The 24,889-nt window shown below is 39.6% G+C and overlaps 1 protein-coding gene across 7 annotated transcripts in view; it reads right to left on the bottom strand.

Moving 5' to 3' along the window:
- The window catches only part of Map2k5 (mitogen-activated protein kinase kinase 5), a 252,617-nt gene that overhangs the window by 22,467 nt on the left and 205,261 nt on the right, over nt 1-24,889 (bottom strand). For all 7 annotated transcript variants that reach the window (XM_074066289.1, XM_074066285.1, XM_074066286.1 and 4 more), the window contains 2 exons: nt 14,310-14,371; nt 11,503-11,548 (listed from right to left, as the gene is read on the bottom strand). In XM_074066289.1, the coding sequence (XP_073922390.1) occupies nt 11,503-11,548; nt 14,310-14,371 (108 nt within the window). The remainder of the gene's footprint in view (nt 1-11,502; nt 11,549-14,309; nt 14,372-24,889) is intronic.

Here is a 24,889-nt window from a genome sequence, read left to right as displayed (position 1 = left end):
TACTCTAATCTCTGTCAAGTTAGTGCTGAGAAAATAAATTATGGTGTGAATTTTGGCCTGATGGATAGTAGAGGGCATGTGCTCTCCCTTTTGATCTAAGCCATGCTTCACATATGTATGCAGTCAGTGATGCACTCACAGGAATATCCACTAGCCTGCAAGGCCTGACTCCTCCTCAGATGCTCTGAGATGGAAGAAAACTTTCCTCCTCCAAAACTCATTTACCCATTAAATTCACACCATTTCTATTTGATAACATTTATCAAGCATTCCACTCGGGGTCAGGGACCGGGCTGAATGTTAAGATGCAGAGATAAGTAAGATGTGATTGGACTATTACCATTTACAGGAACAGATTTCTACCACAAGGTATGGGAAGAGCACTAACAGCATATATGCCAGGAGAAAGCCACCCACCCAACTGAAACAGGCCAGGGAAGGCATCGGAGAAGCTATGGCAGTTGGGTGCTGGCAGCCGAGTAGCTCACCATGTGGATGTGGGGCACAGGAACCCCTGGCAGAGCAAACAGCAGGAACATGAAAGAATGACCCAGGTATGTGGGGGCACTGCCAGAACTTAGGGGCATGGGGCAAGGTAAAGGGGTGGCTGAGGCAAAGGTGGGAGAAGGTGAGGGAGGGCCTTTGGTAACTCTCAAATACTGTCCTGGTCTCTCTTGCTAAACTGCAGCCTAGCTGGGTGGAATGCTTCCCTACATCAGGGAGGATGCTCTGTGCAGAGTTGAGGCTCAGCACATGAAAACAGTGCGGGTGCACTGAAGTGCATATTTGTGCTGCTCAGAGTGTGTTCTCTTCCTCTCCCACAGCAGAGAAGGCTTCTGAAACACAAGTATGCACCAGATATGCAGTGGGTTACAATTCAGCTAACCCTAAAAATCATGCTCATGCCTGCCTTTGGTGCTTAACCCACTTTCCAGGCACTTTGTGCTACCACTGGAGCAGGAGGGCTGGAAGACACCTTCCTGAGGCAGGCAGTGTAGGTGCCAGCCCAAGCTCCACTGACCACCAGATGGACCAGACTTGTTCCGGAGAAAGAACTTTCCATTGAGGAGCCAGTGCCACAGGCCCTCATACACTACATTTCAGAGTTGCCAACTTGCCTTCCATGGAGTTAAAGCAAGAGCATTCCAGAGGCAAGGCTGTGGCTTAAAGAAAAAAAATCATGTTTAATTTAAAAATTAGAAACTGGAGCAGGCTGTGAGCACAGGGGTTGATTGAAACAAAATTTAAATTCCTGTCAAGCCCATTTAAACACGGGGGCCCTTCATACACAATTAGCTGCTCCCTGTGAATGCTGAATAAACTCAGGCCTGGTCACTGTGAGAAGAGAGGAGCCTACTGTGAGGCACTGAAAAAAATTAACTAAAATCAGGCTGTATGAAATATTTAGCCTTCCAGTATATCACAGGGGTTTGAAAGTGTAAACAAGACAAAAATCGATTCCTTGGTGCCCTCAAATCAATCCCCCAAAATGGTTAGGGCATCTGTTTCTGCTAAATTTTGTTTACATCGGCAGATTTGCCTTAATTGCAGTTGTTTATCTCTCATTGTCCCTGGGGCCCTAATCTCCGGATTACTAATACTTAACACTCATTTCACATCTAAAGCTACTTCTAATCCTCAACAGGTTTGGGGGGCTCTTAAAATTATTGAATCCGCAGAGGCGGGAGACACAGCCTCTTTGTGAAAGGCACATTTTCCTATCTACTCCAGCTGGGCCCAATCATCACCAGGGACAGCTGCAACAAAGGTGCTAAGAGGCTGCTCCACAATGACTGCTGCTCCTCTGGGGGTTCCCAGGATGAAAAAGAGCTTTGATGGAAAAATCTGAACAAGAGGCTAAAGCAGTCCAGCCAAATAGAGTTACTGTCATAATCAAATGCTGTCAATCACCATGAAAATCCAATTAAAAATGTCTCAGCACAGCCCTCTTAAGTGGAAAAATGTACCCTATTTATACAAATTTTTGTCAACTCCACACCGATTCCACAATTAGAAAGTCCTGCTATTATATTGAGTCCCCCTCCCCCCAACTTTAAAAAGAGATGAAGAAGCCTTCCAAGGGAGCCAAGACACACATAGGCTATTGGTGTACAATTAAGAGTTAATCCGGTTACATTTGAAAATTCCATTTTTATTTGTGTCAAGGGAACCTTTCTCAAGAATAAAACGAAGGGTGCCCATTCTCCAACTCCAGAATCAGTGACCATTTTTACTGAGAGAACAGAGAAATGGTAAACGAGGATACTGGAAAGAAACTAGTCCATGCTCTGGCAAATGTCTCTCGGTAGACCAAGGCCTAACGTTTAATTCTAATCTTGAAAATTAAATAGAGGATGGAAGGCCCAAATGCCTCCACTGCCTTTCTGCACTCTCTAAATGGCCATGTGAACCTCAAATTATCTGCAGGCAGATTTGGTCCCCCAAATAACGTGGGTATCTGAAGCCACAAAGGCTCAGAATCCCCAAAGGTCTCTCTCAAAACTGCTACAAATTAAAAAGCAAACAACCCATTAAACAAATCCAGCTGGTTACAAATGTAAACAGGAGACTTCTAATATTTTTTCCAACCCTTGACATTCTTAGTTTGACTCATTAATAATTGATAAGAATTGTGTATTTTATAGTGTGAACTCACAGAAAAACAACTTTGCCACCTTTAACAGCAATTCTGAACTCCCACAGACTAGTTGTAAGATCATTTTATATTTCCCCTCTCAATTGACTGATTGTCCCTGGTCTTACAACCTAACCCACTATATCTAAGGGCTGGGCAAAGGGGTGGCATGCATCTGATATACTGATACATAAAGACCTTGGGATCTCCTGCCATCAATCTAACTGGGAGAAGAAAATGGTTGGAGGTGAACTCTCAAGTGGTCAGAATAGATGCCAAAGATCACAGTACTTCTGATCAATGCCTGCTTAGCACTTCATGACTGTTGTACACATGAAGGGTGGGATGGAGACCTTGGTGCCTATTCTGATTGGTGACACCTATGCTGTACTGGTTGCTAAATGTTTTGAACACTGCAACATCCTAGAAATCTGATCTTACTCAGATGACCTCTCCTAGCAGGAAGTCAATCAAAAACCTTTGATTAGAAAATGTAGTCTAGCATGGGCACCCTAATTTTTTTTTTTTCGGGGGGGAAGGTCAGGGCCTAAAACTCTTGATTCTCTTCCCTCAGTTTCCTGAGTACTAAGATTACATGCAAGTACCACCACACTTGGAAAAATACTATCAAAAGGCTTTTTAAAAAAATGTGTATGTGCACTGCTGGAACTTGAACACAGGGCCTTGTGAGTGCTAGGCAAGTCCTGTACCACTGAGCTATACCCCTGGGCTGTATGGGCACCCTACTTCGTACTATATATCTTAATGTCCAGGGATTACTTGGTCTTGGGTCAGTTTTTCAGCTTTTCTTTATGAGTTCCTAGAGAAAAAGGGACATGTCTTATTTGCCTTCAGCTATTTAGTGTCTAGTAAGGTGTTTACTGACTGAATTAGAGAGAATAGCACACGCAAATAGTGGTTTGCCTGGCTGATAGTAGAATAGGACCAAACCAGGCACTGAATTGTAAGACCATGATCCTCCAAGGAACTTAACTTGGAAAGAAAAGTGGGTTTTGCTAAACCAGTGATTTTCACCACTGTGTGTTCCTTATCATCACCTAGAGAGCTTTAAAAAATAAAAAATAAAGTGTCTGTTTCCTGATCCCAATGCCAGACATTATTCACTTTAGGTTGGGACCCAAGCATTTCTTTCTTTTTAAAAATTTCCCATATGACTGTGATGAGCTGCTAGAGTTAAGAACCACTGTGCCATGTGGACCAACTCTAGATAGAAGATAAATATAATATCAGGTGCTATTCCAAGTTAGATACAGTACATTCTGGAAGGGTTAGAGAAGGGAGCAAGCCCTGGAGAGGGGGAAAGCTGCAGGGAAGAAGACCTTCAAGAAGAGGGCAAGGGAGGACCTTTGAGGCTGGACAACACTCAGAGAGAAGAAAATGAGTGGTGTCCAATGAGGAACAACAGTGTGACAACTGCAAAGTATGCCTTAACCCCCAGGGAATGTGCATTACTCCAAAGCGAAGAGGAGCCTACTCATTGCACTTCCCAGTGTTCAACATAACCACATACTTCCCGTGGGCTGTGCATGCTACATAGCCTCTGGGTGTCCCAAAATGCAATGCTGGAAAGATGACAGCTCTATGAAACAAGAAAGAATAATTGCTGGGCTGAATTCGAACAATCCTAGTCTTAAACAGGCAAATCACCAGCACATTAAGAGCTCTGAATTGATGGATGAAAGAAAAAAGTTATCCCTAACTGGGAAATTAGAACTGTCAGTTCACCATGACCAAGGAAAGGCTTTATCCATCTGTATCACTTTTGCCATGCACATGTATAGAAAAGACATATATATGTATATGCACACACACATACACACACACGTACTTATATGCTAAAGTCTCATGAAGAGAGTAAGCAATCACATCTAAGGACGAACAAAACCTGTTTTCTGGGGTTATACTCTCTGTTCTTGCTGAAGTGCTAGTATGTCATCAAAAATTCAAATTAAAGCTGTCTGATTTAGTGCAATCTCAAGCATACAGACTTTATTCTGCCATTGTAATTATGTGCAACTAAAAAGCTAACATCAACTTACTAATGGATTCCTACATATAAGCAGACATAAACAGATTATTTTAATGGCCTTTAGAACTTGAGAAAAAATATTATTCTATGGATGTCAACTGGACCTTCTGTAGAGCCTTGTGATGACTTTTGTGCTTAAAGAAGCTCTGGTGAGGACTTCTCGCTACAAATTTGGGGTGCCACAGCTAATGAACTGCTTTCTACCTCCAAATGAATAACTGAAAGCAAAAGTGATGCCTTCATCAGGCCAGGTGAGGTGGGTTATAGCTATAATCCCAGCTACGTGGGAGACAGAGGCTTTGGAGGATCTCAGTTCAATGCAATTCTGGGCAAAAAAGTTAGGGAGACCCCATTTCAAACAATAAGCCAGGCATGGTGGTATGTGGTTGTGATCCCAGCTATCTGAGAGGCAGGTGCTAGACAAAAACAAGAGACCCCACTTGAAAAATAACTAATGCTAAAAAGGACTGGAGATATGGCTCAAAGTGGCAGAGCACCTGCCTAGCAAGTACAAAGCCCTGAGTTCAAATCCCAATACCACCCCCCAAAAAAAGAATGTGTAGTCAGACACACATGAATCTAGCCCTAAAGGTTCATTTTAAAACATGTTGTATATGGCCAGGCAATGTGGTACAGGCCTGTAATTCCAGCACTTGGGGAGAATGAGGCAAGAGGATCACAAATTAAATGCTAGCCTGGGCTAAATAGTAAGACTCTGTCTTAAAATACTATGGCAACAATAACAAAACAACAAAGTCATGCTGTATGTGACATATGCAGGAGCTAAATGTAGCAGATGACAACCAGATTTGTAAGTGTTTTAAAAAGGTTAGATTTTTGTAAGCACGGTGGTCTCTGAGAACAAACCAAAGGGACCGCAGAAATGTTCCTTTCCTTATCTTTGTGCACAGTGGACATGCAAGCTCTGGATCAAAATAATCAACACTCACCTTTGGTTCAAATGGATGTGCTAGCAAAGTGGAACTTGCTCTGAGCCTGGTGCTCCCAGAAAGCAGTAACAGGTGAGAAATCTCTCCATCTGTTTATCAACCACAAAGGACCACCTGTTTTCACAAAGATGAGTCCTTTCCCCACCTTTCCTTGACTTTCACAAGACTGGTGACTCCTTGTTTCTTGTCTCCACAAGACCTTGGCCCCCTCTTTCCTTTGAGCCATTCCTCATTAATAAACATTCTCCTTACTGCAACAGCCTAAATAAAAATCATCTTCTTAATTGTCCAGTGCATTTTGTCTTTCACAGGCAAACAAAGCTATTTGGTGTGACATCAAAGCCACACTGGAATCTGAGTGCTGGAAAGACAAAAATCTAATGTGGTGGTTCCTCCACTTTTTAAAGAGGACCATGCAGATGCCCAATTTATCATATGCCTTGATTAACTGAAAGAACCACCAACCAAACTATTTCAAAATGTAATTACAATCAGGTTTGGGAAAGCAGAAAAGCTACCAGTGACAATTTAATTTAGAGGAGTTAAACAAGTTAACATCTCTTTGCAAGTAATTAAATGTTTAAACAGATTTTTCTAGAGCAGTTTGGTTTTATTAGTCCCAAACATTACCACCTCTCATACATAAAGCCCTCCCTCACTGAGAAATGAGATGTCTTCAAGTTTGCAGCTGCTAGGATTAGACAAGGAAAAAAATCCAAAAGCACTATTTTGATTATAACCGACACTACTCTTCCCAAGACCCACGCCTGCTTCTTGTATTTCCAGTCCCACTGTTTACTTGCTTTCTAAACAAATGTTAAATTTCAATTGCAAACTGCATCCTGTATTCTTAGGAGCCTAGATGGAAAACCAAACCCAAGGAAATGCTAAAAAAGAACACCCTGCTCTGGAATGTACAAGGAAATGCACAAAGTAACAGACATTATTAAAACCTAAGGAGAAAACCCATGTTTTTAAACAATTACTAAAACAGTATAGTAATAGCATAGAGACAATTTTTGTGCCAGCTTGTTTCTCTGAAATTCTGCCACCGAACAGCTAGAACAGATAATAACTATTAGTAAATCAAACTCCTCTGCAATATCCAGCTGTGCCTCACGCATTTACATACAGATAGAATGGGTATATGTTTTTAATATGTATGGGATACGTACTTTTCCCACAGCCGAAGTTCAGGCTACAAAGGAGGAGGAGAATGGAATGGGATCAGCATGAGATAATAAAGTGGCCTAGATAAAGTATTAGCCAGCGATTGATCTCAAACCGGGATGCTGCTTCTTCTGACCTGATTACTTACTATGCATAGATTCCATTAAATAGAGCTTAGACATGGGAAGCTCCTGGAAATACTCTAAATGCATAGAAGGATGTGCAACACTCTGAGCCCAAATTGTAACTGTGTAGGTGCCCGGCCCTCACCCTCTCTGCTCCAGCCAAGGCCCTCATTCTGGACAGACCAGGAGGTTAAAGGCTGCCTGACAGCTGGTGGGAGCCTTGCTGAGTCTCACAGGGAGGGTCTTCCCCTCCCTCCCTCATACCAAGCATGTACTCTCTGAAAATGACTGCCCCGCCCAAGCTGCTTGTCTGGTCCTGACACACAGCTTTAAGGAACAGAATGGGAAGGTAGAGGGAGCTTAACAATTATTTAGGGTCATGGTGCCCTTTGAAAAACTGGTGACAGCCACAAATTCCTCTTTTCAAAAGAAAGTGAAAATCTACATGTGTACACAAGATTTTTGCATGTTAATTTCCTGGCTCTAACAGACTTCCTGAAGTTGAGGACCCTTGGTCAAGGCTCACTGATCCACAGCATCCCCTTGGTTTTGTAGATGAAGAGGCTGAAGTGGAAGGGAATGAGTCATTGCTTGGTTACACAGGGAACAGCCATAGCAGAGAGGCTCTCTCTGCTAAATCACAGTCTGACCTTAGTTACCAAAGAACTAAAGGAAGAGTAATTCTTTGTGTTTTACAGAGGCAAATGGTCTATGCATGTTTAATTTAAAAATATTTAAACATATAATTAGAAAAGCAAAATGAGACTAGAATCACCATTTCAATGCTCTCACCTCAGTCGTTTCTGTCTTTTGAGTATAAGGATCTAATTTTTAATATTTTGGTTTTCTCAATCTGATCACTGACATTATGGGGGAATTTTTCTACAATCTTTCTGCAGTCCCACCAACCTTTTTTGACTGTAGAAACTGGCTTTTCTCCACATAAGCCAATATATTCCGTGGGTGTCTGAAGCCTGATGAACGTTCTGCCTGCCACTGTTTCAGAGTCTCTAGTGCCTAAAAAAAAATTTTTTTTGAGGTTTGTTGGTACCAGGCCACAGACCTGGGATGGTGTGGTCAGGCTCTTCAATCGTGGAATCATTATCACGAGAGCAGAAAGAATTGGGGGTGGGGTTCCTATCTGCCTGTTTGAGTCAGCATGCTGAATGTTTGCAGCTGGCTTTCCTTTGTGGGGTTAAAAGCTGACTACTGATTTATGCAATAGGCTCTTGAAGAGTTCAAGGAAGGCCACACCTTCCCCAGGATAAGGGACTTGCCTATATTTGAATGGGAAGTAAACCTCAAGAGAATTCACTTAAGCAAAAAAGTCCATGTGGTTAGAAGTTAGATAGGTAAACTATGCTGCTTTTATGTAGGTCTGGGGCCTACACAGACTTGGCAGTGCCCATCCTTATTTCCTATGCCTGCAATGGTCCCTTGAAAAATCTCTATTAAAATTCAATCCTTGGTGGGGGAAGGGAGCATGGGGGAGAAATGACCCAAACAATGTACACACATGTAAATAAATGAATAATAATAAAAAAATTTAATCCTACTTTTAAAGTCCTTTTCCAAATGCTACTTCCTCCAGCCAGCTTTTCCCCACTCCCCCCATAGAACTCTGTAGCTTCTTTGTAACAGTTCATTCTAGCTCTTTGTGTACCTGCCATATCCCCTACAAGACCATGCCTGTGTGGCTTATTATTTTTTAAATCTTCTGTAGGGTCTAGCACAGGAGTTTGCACATAGTGGTCTAAAATAACTGTCAAATTCAATTACTTTCCTAATCCTGAGATCTCTTAGGAGGAGGTGGATGCAGAAATGAAACTTTTGGGTGAATTCTTTATCTAGCTTAATGGCTACATCAGCCATCAATGACTGCATCAGTTCATATGAACGCTGGCCTCCTCAAAAATGTGAGAATTAAAGGAATTTCTTGGCCCAGTTTTATGACTTCCACTTACAGCATAAATACTGATAACATCTGAAGAAGAGCCACACAAAGTAGAGTGAATTAAATAGCTAAACAACTAAATGAGTTCTGACGCTGGGATTTTAATGGTCTTAAGAGTTTAACCTGGTGGGGGTGGGGGTGGGGAGGTGGCCCAAATAAACGCCAAAATGATTTAAAAAGAGAAAGAAGAAGAAGAAGAAAAAAAGAAAAAGAAATGCCGAGAAAAAAAAAGATAATTTAATCTGGAGTTTCACATTTCATCTTCAAGACTGACATGGACAATGACTTTAAGGCTTGATATTGGCTATCTGGTTGTATATAGTGACCCCCACCAAATAAAAAGACAAAGACAGCTTGAGTGTCCACTGTGTAAATAGTCCAGGCCCAGGGGTCAAAGGGAGTTCAGGCTGGGGCACCTGTGTTCACCAATGAAGGCAATACCTGAAGTTCAATTAAGAGTTTCCAAATGGTGAATCTATTTCCACCAGATTCCACCTTTGATTTTCTTCCTTCAGTTTGGAAAATGCAAACCCACAGGGAAACCCTGACAATCCTGCAGGTCTCACAGCTGATACAGCCCAAGCTGTGCTGCCCACATTGGTATCCTGCTGGCTGGAGTTACTGTGCTTGGGAGATGAAGTGCTCCTTTTGTAAAAGGCACGGCCCCCCACCCACAGTGACAAATGGGCTCTACAGTTCATGCATTCCAGAGGCTCTCAGCTTCCAAGTGGGAGCACCATCAAACAGATTGCAAGTGGAGAGGGAAAAGGAAAAATTAAAGCCATTAATATGCTTAAAGGAATAAAGAAACTGGTTCCTTATGACTAGGTCCCTAGGATGTAACTCAGGTTTTAAGACAAGGGACGACTCACTTTCTTTCCCATTCCCTATTGGGTCCAATCTTTTGGCAAACAGCAAGCAGGGCTCAATGATCTTGACCAAACACCTCCCCTCCTCAGTTTCCTGCCTCCTCACAGAGCCCTCATCAAACAAGGTGCTTTACTTCACTCCTCTGCAAATAAATTCACTAAAAATCAAATAGTGAGTATTATCAGAGATAATGTTAAAGTAAATATCTGACTAAATTTCTTATTGTATTTTCTTGATTTATTGATATTTATTGCTAAAAAGTATGAAACAGGATAAACACATATCGCTCCTCCCACCCCCCCAACACAGATGTATATGCACACATGCTTCTACAACCACTTGCTTCCAAGGCATTGAAAATACTCATTCTTTAGCCTTATTTTTATGACTCACCGCCCTGGAGAGGTGTTCCTTTCCCACACATACATCCACAAACATTTATAGGTGTATGTGTGATCTGCAGATGTTTTATTTATAAGTGGCCAACTCATTGCCGCATTGAAACATGCATTTACAAACAGATATCTGTGTTATGAAACCCTATTCCTTTGTTTTAATAGCTGAGCTATCCAGCCATATCACAATAATGCACAAGGTAAATGGGTCTCCATCTCTAGAACCTGTTCCAAGTTTCCTCAAATGTTACTAACTGCTAGAATTTCCCAACCACCAAAGAAAACAAAAACAAACAAGCAAACCCAAAAATCAAAAATCAAAACCAAAACAAAAACTCCAACCTCCCCAAACCCACACATTCATTTTAATTTAAACACAAAACCTGTACAGCTATAAACTGCAGAGGTTTTAGGGGTGAACTTTAACTTAAAACTACCTGGAAAACTGAGATTTTTGCTCCAGGGAAATATAAAGAAGAAAAGTATCTAGTTAGAAAGCACTTATAATGCAAAAGAGAAAGGTATTCTAGGTGAAGATGAAATCTGTATTATGCAGAAGTCTGGGTGCTTCAGAGTGTTTATTGGGATGGAATATAAAGGATGAAAAAACTCTGGACCTATATATGGAAAGTGCACTTTGTTTAAAGAGGTGAAAGAAAATTGGTCAGATTTGCTCCAACTGCAGAATGTGAGGAGTGGGTACATAAAACACTGGAAAAACTAGACTGTAATTATATTTACTAATGCTCTATCCTAACTCATTGGAACTGCTTGTGCATTGTCAAATCTACGATCTGCACTAAATAAATGACCATTTGGGAATTGTTAGTGAGTGTCTCTGTTCCTCTCCCTGCTTGAGTAAAAACTGACATTTGCAATCAAAGAAAGCTGCCTTGGAAATGAGAATATAGCACTAGCAGCCTTGTAGTGTCTCTTTTTGAGAAAAGACCAAAGATTCACATTAACTTGATCTTTTGCAGCCAGTCTAATTTCATTGTACATGAATCCAAGAGGACTTCACGCCACACTCAGAGTATCCTGTAGGTCTGCAGTGGAAACTTAACAAGTTCCCTTCTCTGTTGCCAAGCCTCAGGCTTCCCAAAGGCTATTACAACAAAAGAGAGTGCAGAGTAACCTACACTAAATTTGTGACTTTTAACAAGGCAAAAGTTTTGCATCAAGCTTTAAAAATGTTCTTTTTTTTTTTAAAGTGAAAATAGTAATCTCAAACACCTCCCCAAATAAAGTAAATAATGTTACCTGAGGATTTTTAAAGTTCATGCCGATCTTTTTAACAGAATGTTAAGCATAAATTTATAACTGGAGAATTATAACTAAAAAAATTTTACTCACCATCAATTCCTCAGGTGCTGGCCTTTCTTTAGGTTGTTTTCGCATGCTGTAGTAAGGAGAAAAAAAAAAAAAAAGACCCTCATCTCCATTATTTGTAAATTTTTGCTGTTAAGTTCCACCATTATTTCTCCTCAAATTTTGAATGTTTTCAAAATCCATCAGTTCAATTCTTGGCCAAAGTATTAACACATATTCCTTTTCATTTATTTTGACCTTTAATTAATCAGATTTCTGGGGACCTTATGAACTAGAAACAAAGTTTTTAAAATTATTTTTGCAATATAGATAATGAGTTTAAATTTAATTCTACTTTTGAAATTAATGTGGAAAAAGCAGCAATATTCTCCTTCTGACTCAGTTGTCAAATTATTTCAAATTTGACAACAATAAACTTCTTTTTTGGTAACTGGCATAAGACAGTAAGAAAAGAAATGTGACTGTCAAGTCAAATGAGAAAACATCTCATTCCTTCACTATGACTCTCAAATGACAAGCAGTACATAAAAGAGGTCAGGAATCTAGATAATGCTACAAAAATCACTAATGGGTTCTTACACATTATCTTGACTTACAATTATTTTGGCTATAATGCAAGTTGATAATTGATTTAACAACTGTGAGCTAAGTTTTTTTAAGCTGCTTAAAGAACCACATTCCTCATGCAAAGTATTTCTCATCTTCTATCCAATAGGTACAACTATTAGTAGCTGCGGCATGCACTTAGCTATGTGATGAAGCACCAACAAAGGGTACAGAGGAGATCACGGGTAGCTGCCTACTTGATGGCTGCATTCCTTCTAAACTTACAGGTCTGTGGGATGCAGTCATGAAGAGATTGCTGCTTCGATCACTTGGAAAAGAACACAGATGCCTTTTTTATTTATGTAAGGCATCCTTTAATGAACAAAAAGAAAACCATATAATCTCTGTATTTGCTGACAGTACTCTTTCTTAAATAGAGAGATTTAATATCATTTGGTAAACAAGAACCATAGTTATGAACCATTAATGGCATTGAGGGCACTTGCCTTCCCTATAAATAACCATATGCACCTCTCAAATAGTGCATCCATTAGCAAGTAATTCAAGCTGTCTTGCTAGTGGAGTTGGTAACAGTCCTAACCTGGCATTCCAAAATAGCCGTGTCTCTTGGGAAAACAAGGCTGTTATCTACTATCACTTCTGTTTTGGCTTGGTATCTGTGGAAATTTCAACAGATTTCAGGTCATCCTTCCCTCTGTCTCTATAAAACTTTTATATGACAGCTGATTAATTTTTTGGATAGGAGGACAATAAAGCCTTATATACTTCTCTCCCTGGCTGCCCAGACTAGTCCCAGTCCCATCCCCAGGTTGGACTCAGACCACACAGAGAGATACTCCAGGTATGTCACAAATCTAAAATCTCTGTCTCCATCTCTCTGGAATGGGGATAATGCTCAGGCAGCTTAGGAATCACAATATGTATGTTTTCTTTTTTTCCAATATTGCATGCTTTGGAAAACAAAAGTTTTTCAAACGCTACAGAATAAGTATTTTAAATAAACAGAAACAGCATTAAATTTTTTTAAATTGGGAGAGAATTTCTTCCTCACATTTTTTTCCTATGGAATATAAACTGTCTGAGGCATTTTTATTACAAGGTAACATATTACACTTAGTCAAAAAGGTGATAAAGCTTGACATTTATATTAAGGTATATTTCTTGGTTTCACTTTAGTGTAATCATCAGCTGGATCATGGGGGAGGGGAGCGTGCGCAGCCATGCGGATTTAGCAAAGACTCACGACTGCGCCACCTCACTGCACTCCAGGAGCTAGGGCTTCTGGCAGGGGCTGCCTGAGCCTTTTGTACCAGCAGATAGACTGACGGGGATGAGGAAAAGACTTTGGTGAAGAAGGAAGCGAGGAGAGGTTATGAAGGTGTTTTGGAATGTCTGGGGTAGGGGAGTTCTGTCTCCTGCTCAGGGAAGGTCATCATTCCTCAGCTTCCTCTCCTGGGCAAATCCCCACGGTGGGGTGAAGGAGAGGGCAGTGGAGTGACTGGCCTCCCATGGCCCGAGTCCCTCCCGAGGGAGAGGGAAACAGGATGGTGGAGCAAGGGCTAATAAAAGAAAGGCAGGTTCTGCCAGGAGGAAAAAAGCAAAAGGCTGGGAAAGAATTCCTGGCAGAAAAATGCCTGTTTCTTCAGGTATAGAATGACAAGGGGTTGACCTCAAGGCTCTAGGGCACCTTTGCCCTAAATCCTGGGGTTTCTCTCAGTTCCTTAGGGGCTGAAGTGGGCCTATCAGGACTGTTTCCACAGACCTTCAAACATCAAAATTCAGTGAAGTGGGACCCCAGTATTGTGCTTAAACTATAACCAAAGATAAAAGTTATTTGCTGAAAATTCGATGAATTAATAAACTATGCTATTTCCACTAAGTGACACTAGTTTTATGGGTAACTTGAGTTTACATTCATAAAAATAAGCTTCATACATCTGTTTAGTAGGGGCTATAAAATTGTGTATTTCTTAGCGCAAAAAAAAAAAAAAAGACAACAGTGCCTGTGCTCAGAGAAGGAACCCAACTCTCAGCAGTTTATTAAAACAGGAGGAGCCTCTGAAGTACATTTATGATCCTTTGTGTAAATAATGTTACATAATTTAAATAATTTCTTTGGCCTTGCTGCCCCATCTGCTCAAAGCCTTGAAGTCCCTCCAGTCTCCCAAAGGAAGCAAGGAGAGCCGTAAGGTCTTGAGGAGCCGCACAGTTAATGGCATGTATCATTTACATTGAGGGTATGGCATGTTTGCAAACTGGCTCACCACTGAGTGATGAAATGTACAAATGGCTCGGAGAACTCTCCAACCGGAAGGATGGGCGAATCCTGGGAAGGAGGAAAAACAAGTCACCAAAAGTCACAACAATGCCTTTTCTTTCTTTCTATTGCACAACCCTGTCACCAACCCCCTGGAGTAGCAGTATAAAGATGAGCATAGTGATATAAAGCCTCATCTAGTTTGAAAGACTGGCTATCCCCTCTTCCACACCATTTAGGTAAAGATGCCAAATTTCAAGCCACACACATTTCACAATGGTGAGAAACATGAAAGCAAAGAGGGAGGGGAGGTGAAAAAAGGACAATGATAGCCACAGGGTAGGAAGGAAGGTAGGGAAAGTGTAAATGAGAAATTAATGATTATTTAAGTAACATACAAATGGTCTTGTAATTAACAAAGAGCTGTGAAATTATTCTTGTGTTGACCTTTGTTTCTTTTACTGGATTTGCTATTTTTTTACACTTTCCTGTTTATTTACATCTATTCTATATTCAACTGCTTTTAACTGATTGCTCTTTACGTACTGTGGGAGACTTTTTTTTTTTTTTAATTTCAATAGGAAGGCATTTATAGGGGAAGTTGTTTCCTGAAAAGAAATTTTAGACTATTTGTCAATCTAGGCCAACTTATCATATAAAAAACTCAGTGAATTAAGAACACAATGAAAAATTCCCATTTCAACAACCAAACAAAATTGTGGTCGAAGTGGTAGTCATTCAAATGAACAGAAAACTACATAGCAACAAACAACAATGTGTAACACAGGGAGCAAACCCTATTACCATTTGCAAAGGAAGGCTTTAAGAATTTAGGAGTTTGTCCAAGAGTGATAGAGAGTGCCACTGTGTTTATAGTGTAACAGCTCAGGATGTAATGAAATTACACTGCTGAGTACTTTAACAGTCATCTCATTAGACCTACAGTTGGAACAAGAGAGCCACATAAAGTAGGCAGCTGCAAATGACTCCATTCTCATCTATTCTCATTTGCTATTAAAAATACCTTTCGGCGGCTTTTTCCCTTTCTGACATCCCTACACAAAGTGCCCTGCAAAGTATGATACATGCACCTATTTAAATTAACAAAGGAATGACTTATTTTAATCTCACTGTGCTTTGGAGTGCTTTGGCCATTTGGATGAGCAATATATCATTACATACAACCTTCCAGCGCTGCAGGCTAGAAACTCAGAGCATGCAGCATTTGGTGGGAGCCAAACAATTTCTCTAGCACACAACTGTGTCAAATGCATGCATGTATTCATTATTGAGAACGAGAGGAAATAGCTTTGATGTAGTGGAAAAAAGAAGATGATAAAAGCACCTCTGCAATATGCGTGTCATTATCAATGGTGGCAGATAGATACAACTGCACAGCCTCCTATGTGATTAGTAAATATACATATAATTGCTGTGTCCAATTATCAGAAAAATGAGATCGGTAATTACAAGACAGAAAATTAACTAGAACTCTTATTAAGGCTTTGTTTCCAAGTCAAACAATTGGAAACTGCTGGAAAATACAACCAAATCAAAGGGAACTGAGGGGTCAGAGCAGCCAAAAAGAAAAAAAATCTGGAAGAGATTACAAAAAAAGATGAACAAAACATTCTTGGGTTTTGCTTTTTTGAATTTATTCTACTCATCCAGAGGACGAGATGGTTAGTGATTCTAAACTTAAAATTCTCATCAGTAGAGAAAAGCTTCCAGAAGGAAAAGAAAACAAAGGAAAATGAGAGTGAAACAAAATCTTTCGAAGTTCAAAGGATTACATGCAGGCATTACATAGAGGGGACATGAAAAACGGGGGCTGATGAATCAGTGTACTCAAAAGGAACAAGGCACACAATAACATGACAATTCCTCAATAAAGGTAGTGTAAAATGGTCACAGAAGTCCCGTTGGTTTGAAGAGTAAAAATAAAACGAGATATCAATTTCAGATCCAGCCTGCTCTAGGAAAGCTGTACATATCACTAAACCTGCGAGAATCTACAAAGTCCAGTTCAAGAAAAAACATTTTGCTGTTTCAAAAGCCATTAGTAAAAAGATAGTTCAAAGTCTGAGGTGCAAAAATCATGGACTTTCATCAATCAGGAAGCTTCTCTAAATCATTACTTTATTGGCCACCATCCCCCAGCTTTTTTCTTTTGAGAATACAGTACTAGAAGCATCTGAGTAGTAGTTGCTTTAAAATACAATACTTAGGAAAATAAAAGCCTGCTGTCTTAACATGACTGAATATTTACTAAGATGGTTAAAATTCTGTACTGGCTTTCTACAAAGATCTGATATAAAACATGATTCTAATATGGGCTTCATTTCAAAGTATGATACCAAGAGCAAATTAATGAATTATAGACTAAGAAACTTGATGAAGATGTCATTTTTACATGGATGAGAAGTAAAATGAGGAAATGTGACATCTTGCATGGATAGTTAATTTAAGACTTGATATTGTAGCCTTATAATATGATATTCATACAATAAAACTAAGGAACACTGGATGGTATCCATGAATAATTTACTTCACTTCTGAAAATGTCAGTACAAGTCAACTTTGCAGAACCACAGAGAGTGAGTGGATTCTCATCCCAATGGTGCCTGGAAAGAATCACTCATCAAAATTCTAGTCTCAAGTGCATAATGCCAGATATTTTTTATTCTAAAATCCATGTCTCTTGCATGTCTCAAGGAAGAATGTTTTGAGATGCAGAACTGACTAGTGGGGGGGGTGTCAAAAGGACACACAAAAATACTGGGCAAAGGTGGCCTCAGAGAGCCTCCAACTCCACATAAGAACCCAGGCTGTTAACACATCAAAGGAGAGCAAATAAGTATGCCTGAGAATGTTCACTTTGCTAAAGGGTTTTAAAGCACACTTTTTTCTTTTTAAGGAAAATAAAATTAGAAGTTAGTATGGATCCAGACGTGAAAGACATCCAAGAACCTGTCCATTTAGTTAGTTAGTTCAAATCTGTGGGAAGGAGGGAGAACAGTACAGTACACATTTAATCTGGGCTCCAGCTTCCCTGCAGCTCAACACATGCAGTCACTGTGGGGTTAGAGGGGGACTGAGAACCATCCCCAGGGATTCTGAGAATCTAGTAAAATAGTTGTTGCTACTTATCAAAAAACTCCTCTGTGAAATATGAGTTCAAGCAAAATTGAAATATGCACTTCAGAAACATAAATGTGGATAGAAGAAACAGTTACACTAATAACGCAGTACTGGCTGAAACTGACGCTAAATTGTTAATAAAAACCACTCTTTTTAAGACCCTGGGTGCCATACTTCACCTTCAGGGCTTTTCTGGATGCTTCTCTGTTGAACTTCTAAGCACAGAGGTTGGGATGAAACAGGTACAACCTTAACCAAAAGTCTCATCCTGAGACTCTAGTCTCAAATCAACTTTAGAGTCCTGCTAAGGGATACAAGTTGGATCCTGTTATCCAGCAGGCAATTGTTATATAAAAACAGCTGCCATAAAGCATTCAGTAAGCAATTCTGGTCATCAAGGAGGACAGTCTCTAAGCCTCAGAGGTTTGGTAACTATCTGGTCAGCGGCTTTCACTTGACAACTGGAACACAAGCATGCCACATGCCAGAGAAAAAAGGACAAGAGGAAAAAAGTTTGAGTGACGCCTTTGCCTTGTGAATAATGAACAGTTCAGGAAGGTCAAACCATAACAACTGAAACTGTTTAATTATTAATTATGCACAATCTATGAGCAAAAGGACAAGTTCAGAATGTTTAATGTATACTAAATTCAACTGGACTCTCTCTGGGTATTTTGTTATTAGCACTTGTCAGCAAGGTACTCAGGCATAAAAAGGCAAGCAGCAGAAAATCTGAGAGAGAGAGAGAGAGAGAGAGAGAGAGAGAGAGAGAGTGAGTGTGTACGTACCTGCTCACTCAAAGACCTGGAGGAAGGAGGTTCAAGCAGTTGCCACTGGCTCACATGTAGAGCAAGTTTGACAATAAGCTCACTGTATGACCTCAAGAGCAGCCAGGTGAATTGAATATTCCAAATACACAAAGTACAAATGAGAAAAATGCCTTAGAAATGACTTATTAAAAGGAACATCATCATTTAAAAGGGCTGTTCTTTTTAGAAATCATGCTTTCTTGACTTTAAAAAGATCCATGTCACTAATCCTGCCCTCCCCTGAACAAGTGCATGTCACACTGGTAAAATATGAATAATGTCAATGGTTTGTTGTGTCAATGTTTTAGGTTCCTGGTTGCACTATTCTTAGAACATGTTACCATTTGGGGGAAGTGGGTGAAGGGCACATGGGATCTTTCTCCACAATATTTCCTACAACTGTACGTGAATCTAAAATTACATCAAGAGGAAGTTTAAAAAGATGAAGGTTAGGAGATACTTTTGAAAACTCATACAAAGCTCAAATTCATAGCAGAACTCTGCTTCATATACGGGAGAAGCCTGGCATAAGTATCCAAATGGAAAAATATTAAGGGACCTTTGCCTAAAAAAAAAATGCTACTGATGACTTCAGTTCTGTCTTTAATTCGTAATTAAAGATGACAATGGATCTTGATAACGATGTGGTGATTAGTTCGGACGCTGACAGGCATAAACATAAAATACTGTACAAAAATGAAGCATTTTTATTTGCTCATTCATTCAACAATTTTCTTGAGTACCTACTATGTCAATGACATAGTAGCTATGTTAATACTTCATCCATATCCTCAAAGAATTTATGTATTATTCAGAGGGATGATATATGCATCCCTAAGAAAGAGCCCTGTAAGATGGAGGAAATGGCTAAGTAATAGTGCCAAGGTTGGGTGCTCAGGCTTTACTGGGGAGCCATGAGGGTTTGATTCACATCTGACTCCACAAGGCGTTGTGGGGAATAAACTTTTGCATTTTGGAGCATGACAAACCTTCTAAGTTTAAAAAATATCCCATTTCTAGACTTACTGCTGTCAAGGCATCAAGCCAACAGGTGGTTAACATCAGAGAATCACAGAGTCACATGGAGAGTGGTGCTCCACATTTTAAAAATAAGTCTTTCAACTCAAGTCTGATATTCCTGAAGCCTGGCCAGTAATTTCTGATCCTAAGCACTATGGTTCATACTTAATTGGCACAGCAGTTTTAGATCACTCCACTTCTATCCATGCTGCTGGGATCAAAGGTCATTTGTAGTTCCAGTGGCTTCCAGTCAGGCAGAATAGTATTTTGCCTATCAGATCCCAAACTGGTTTTTGATACTTCACTCTTCACTGCCTTAAAATAGCAACTTTGTGAGATAAATGGCGAAATTCATAGGACAAATCAGTGCTCTTCCAGGAGAGGAAACCTAGTTTATTTTAAAAACAGAAAATCTATGCATTGACTCTTTTGGATGTTTGACATCTTAACTGAGAATTTCAATATGTGAGTATGGTATATCTTTGTTTAATTCAATCATTTGTATTTCTTTCATCACCACTTTTGTTGCATTTAGCATAAATCTCTTGCAAATATTCTGACAGATCTATACTTAAGTAGCTCAAAGTTCTGCTATCCTAAATGGTGGTATTATTTCAATTTCCCACCATTCATTGTTCATATGTGAAAATACAATTGAATTTTTATCATGACTTTGTATCTTTATTTTGTAGATTCTTTGGAAATTTCTCCAAAGACAACTAGGTTGAAAGTGAGTGATAGTCATTTTACCTATGTATGCTCAGTTCCTTTCCTGGACTCACTACACTGCCAAGAACTGCCCCTCCCCAGTATGAATGTAAGTAATAAAAAACTTTTTTTTTTTTAAAAAAGAAAAGAAAATCCAAACAAAAAAGACACACACACACACACACACGAAGGACTTTAATATCTGCACAGATGCTAATCTACAAAACAAAAACTACCTGTTCAAAGTATATTCCTGGGAAATTAGCAAAGTTTTAGTATTTCAAAAGTTCCCAAGGTTCATGTCTGTATGTTTCTGCACTCACAGACTGAAACAAGGAAAAAGAGAGTAGCTACATCTATCAGAAGGAAGAAGGTGGGAAATGAAGGGGCTTCTGGCTGGTCAAAGTCAGCCCTGTTTAAGATATGAGTAAATTGTAACCATACACCAGACTGGTACAAATTCAATCAATACTTGTTAAACACATGGAATTTATTTAAAAGTACAGCCAGTTCATGGCTTTTTATTTCATGATACAGATGGAACTGCCTAATCCTAGGAGTGTTATGAGGACAGCACTGGGTAGGGGTGGGAGACTGCATTTAGGAAGGTGTGCAGATCAGAGAAGAACACCTCTGACTGCCTAGCTGGAGACTGCAGAGCCCTGCTAGTACTTATCTTACTCCACATCAAGCCCAGAGCACAGAAAGTGAAAGATGATTCAATTTCCACACTAGGTCACCCCATGCTCTGAGATGCCAAACGTGATAAATTACATATGTGAGCATTTTGGTGTGAAGTTCTGTCCACCAGGTCTGGGCTGACAGTAGCAGCTCATTTAACTTGTTTCAGCTGGGCCTGGAACCAGGGGCTAAAGGCCTGAATTTTCACCACTGAAACACCCACCCTACCCATAAACCCTTCAATCAAGGAGAATCAGCTGTTAGTCAAATGAACATCACTACCAGAAGGCTTATATAAAAAAACCCAAAAACCACACAAAATATAAGTGTACAGGTCTGAAGGAATCTGTCTCTAAGAAACTGAAGTTTGAGATCATAGCTATTTTTCCTGTTTTCTTTTTCTCCTAAATGTGTTTTGGAAGTACTTTAGTGTTTTGTAAAAGAGAAGAGGAACATCTTTATCAATAATGTCATAATAAACTCTTCATTTAGTCTACTTATTTTCTTGTCATTTAAAAGAGTTACATTTACTTAAAGATTTTCTAAACATATGGCAATGATCTTGGTGTTTCATAAAATTCCTTGAAAATAGATAAGAGGAAAAGTGGAAAAGGGTTAATCTTTTGAACTATATTTGTAATTTCTTCCTTTCCAAAGCCAATGAACACTGTTTCCTCTTCTTATTTTTAGGTCTCTTGTTGGTCGTGAGCTAAGCTTACAGCATTATTTAGAGATGTCTATATGGACTTCACATACATACCAGAAACACATGCACATACTAACACCCACACAAGCTTGCCTTTTCAGTGGCAAAAGCAGAACAGCAAAAAAATACTTGTTTCATACCAAAGGGATTTCACTTACAAAAGTAAAACCTGTTATTGTCTTCTTTCTCTGTAGCTTCCCAATGCATTTCTATTGCTTTTTCATAAAACACTGGTACAAATAATCAAGCATGACCACTGACATCCACAAGATTGAGTTTCGGAACCATTAAATGAGCTCACCCTCGTGGGAAGTCTCCTGCTCAGGCTGGTCTAAAGGTAATTATTCAGCAATTCCTACCTGTGGTTTTACCTTGTCCCTATATAGTGTTTGAATTTCATACGCTGGTAAGGTCATCTTTTTTCCTCAGGAAAAGTCCAGCTACATGTTTGATCCAGGACTTAAATTATAATATTAATATATACACTGACATTTCACCAGGTTCTGTGTGCAGAAGAGCTGATTAAAAGCAGTCTTAGATTAAAGGTAGAACATAAGCGCCAAGAAAAACAAAACAATATTTAGGAGAGAAAAATAACCCTTAATAGGTTCCTAATGAAAAGAGCTGGCAAAGAGGCATCTGATCCACATCCACACACTGCTCCAATGCAAGAACCTAGCAGGTCCGTGTCCTGAAAAATCAACAAGCCATAACACTATCAAGTCAAACTCTAAGAACTCACTGTAAACCCAAAGTCCACATTGCCACACTGTATGTCCTCTTGAATGTTCACTGAACTGTTAGTTAAAATAATTACTGCCATTTGCCTCCTGCACTGCAAGCTATGAAAAAGAAGAAAACCAGAACTTCCAGTGGCTGCAGGTGGTGAGTGTTGGCGGTATTTGCTTACATGTTTAAAACAAAGGCTACATCAGCTACAATGCAAAGGTTTAGAATCATATGTGAAATTGTGCTACACTTGGTTACATATAAGTAACAGAGAGGAGACTTTAAAAGCCAGCTAAAGAAGACACTGCATCAATTTAAAATTAGTTAATATGTGAGGAACAAAGGTGGGGGGCAGAGGAAGGGAGAGAGGAAATAAAAAAACCAAACAAACAGAACTACATACTGTGAAATGAACAAGTTCAGTTAGAACGTTCATCAGGATTTGGAAAATCATAATGCCATCTGCTACTCTGGACCTCAGAACATCAGGGATCTCGGGGGCCCAGAAGCTTCCATTTCCAGAAGGAAGGAAGGAACTTGTACTCCCTGGAATGCTGCCTCCATTCTGGAATGGAGGCAGCACCCCAGCCGACCAGTTTGGAATCTCTTTTGAGAACAGTTCACTGCTCACACATGCATTTCCCCTGGTTTAGGGAAAATTAACGCAGGCAAAATGATTACAGCAACTCGTCAGTGAAGCAGAGCAGTGCCCCAGCCTGAGCTGCTGGGTAACTGACCCTGGCATCCAACTTGGGCTCAGGGTGTGTAGGTCCCATCATGGTGGATTAAATGAACATTGTCCTGCGGCTGGCTAAGACTTCACAATAGCGCAACACATGTTAAATGGCAGCAGCCAAAACTGGCCCCACTAGGCAACTGCCCATTCACACATGCTATTCATAGGCCTCCACCCCCAAGAAATTAATTCATTAATAATACATCAGGCTTCATGGGCAATTCAAAGAAAACAATACAAAGCTACTTGTTTAATGACTGTCTAAAGATGCATAATTTTTCCTGGTTAAAAAATCCCCACAAATCTGACTTAATTGAAATCAAAATCATGGTGATGTTTATGTTAATATTTTGGTTAGAAAAAAAGGGTAAGTGGAGAAAGTCTAACCATGGAATTCATTCAGTAGTCACTAGGAAATAATAAAAATACAGATTTTCAACAGAAGCTAATAAAACCTGATTTTATAGAGCTAGCATGGTGGTACATGAGTATAATCATAGCACTTGGGAGGCTGAAACAGAAGCATCATGAGTTCAAAGCCAACCTGGGCTAGGTAGGGAGACCCTGTCTCTAAAATAAAAGAAAAAGAAAAAGAAATAAAAGCTAAATAACTGTGTGCTTTAAAATATTCTCTTTCAAGTGACTTTATACATCTTTCAGACTACAGAAAAATTTTTTCTTTTAAATTGTTTCTTCTTTAACATGTTTCTATAATTTCTTTCTTATTCCTCCCTCTCAACAACTCATAAATATGAATTAAATATAATTATAAATGAACAGAACATTAACTTTTAGATTACTACTGTGTTTTTGTAGAATGTTAATGTCATTTCTAAGGAAACAGCTATTACCAATAGAAAAAAAGTAATTACTAAAGGAATCCTGGCCTTAATGCTAACCTATTTTCAATCTTCAAACCAGCTAAATTGCATTTATTTAAACACACTGGACTTTTCAAAGGAGGTATTAGATTTCTAAAGATTGCCTTACATAAAAGAGGAATATCAGTTTTCAGGATTCCAATTATATATTCCTGACAGTATGAGACACAGGTCTAGTTAACAATTCTGCTGGAGGACAGGTCTATTGTATATATCTTTTTATACTAACTCAACAAGTTTCTAATGCCTCCAGGCATTAACTCCTACATGTTGCAAACACCATGAAATTCCCTATCATAACCACCTGTTTACAGAAGTGGTTAGAGTGCTAGTCAGTGTGGTCAGAAGCTCTGGACTTGTTCAAGCTGTTGGGAGCATTCAGGCCAGCGGTACAGTGATATGCTGTGAAAGGAACAGGCCGTCCTTTGGATGGTGGGAACGGGAGAGGTAACAGATGTTCCTTTTACTTCTCACCAACTTCAGAAGCCACCAAAAGACAACTGGATATTATTCCCCCTGGAGTCAGTTAATACCATTTTTTATTTTTTTGAATTCCAGGGAGGTATTATTAGGTAACCATTCTCTTCAATCCCTCCTTCCACCCCCACCACCTCCAGCACATGTTTCAAAGACCAGCAGCTTCTCAGTTACTCTGCCCAGGAACGAGTAAGAAAAAAAAGAAAAAAAAAAAAAAAAAAGCTAACAGAGGCTTAAAGTCAAACTTTTTTGTACAATAGTGGAAATATTTCTAAAAGGATCCATGTTTCTCCCTGCCATTTTAAACAGAGTATGAAGAATAGAATTCAACTATAGCTTTATTTATTTATTTTTGGTGCTGGGAATTGAACCCAGGGTCTTGCACATGCTAGGCAAGATTGTTCTACCACTTAGATATATGCAAGTCCAAACTACAGTAATTCTTAAATACCTGAAGTTGTCTCCTTTTATAGCCTTTAAAAAAAAAACAAACCCTTTCTTCCTTTGATGTCAAATGTTCAGCTGTACTTTTTGCTGCATCAGGTCAAGTACAGTGGGAGCAGCCCTATTCTTTGAACAGAATGCCATGGGAAAGAAAGGGGCATGGGAAGAATTCTGAGTGCCTGGGCCCTGAGCTGCACCCCTCATTCCTCCTTTCCGACTCCTCTACATCCGGTTATTCACCAAATACAGGGCATT

The sequence above is a fragment of the Castor canadensis genome, chromosome 2 (genome assembly GCF_047511655.1).
Source record: "Castor canadensis chromosome 2, mCasCan1.hap1v2, whole genome shotgun sequence".
Classification (NCBI taxonomy): Eukaryota; Metazoa; Chordata; class Mammalia; order Rodentia; family Castoridae; genus Castor; species Castor canadensis.
Note: the sequence above shows the minus strand (reverse complement) of the source record. Positions and strands in the feature narration are given on the sequence as shown.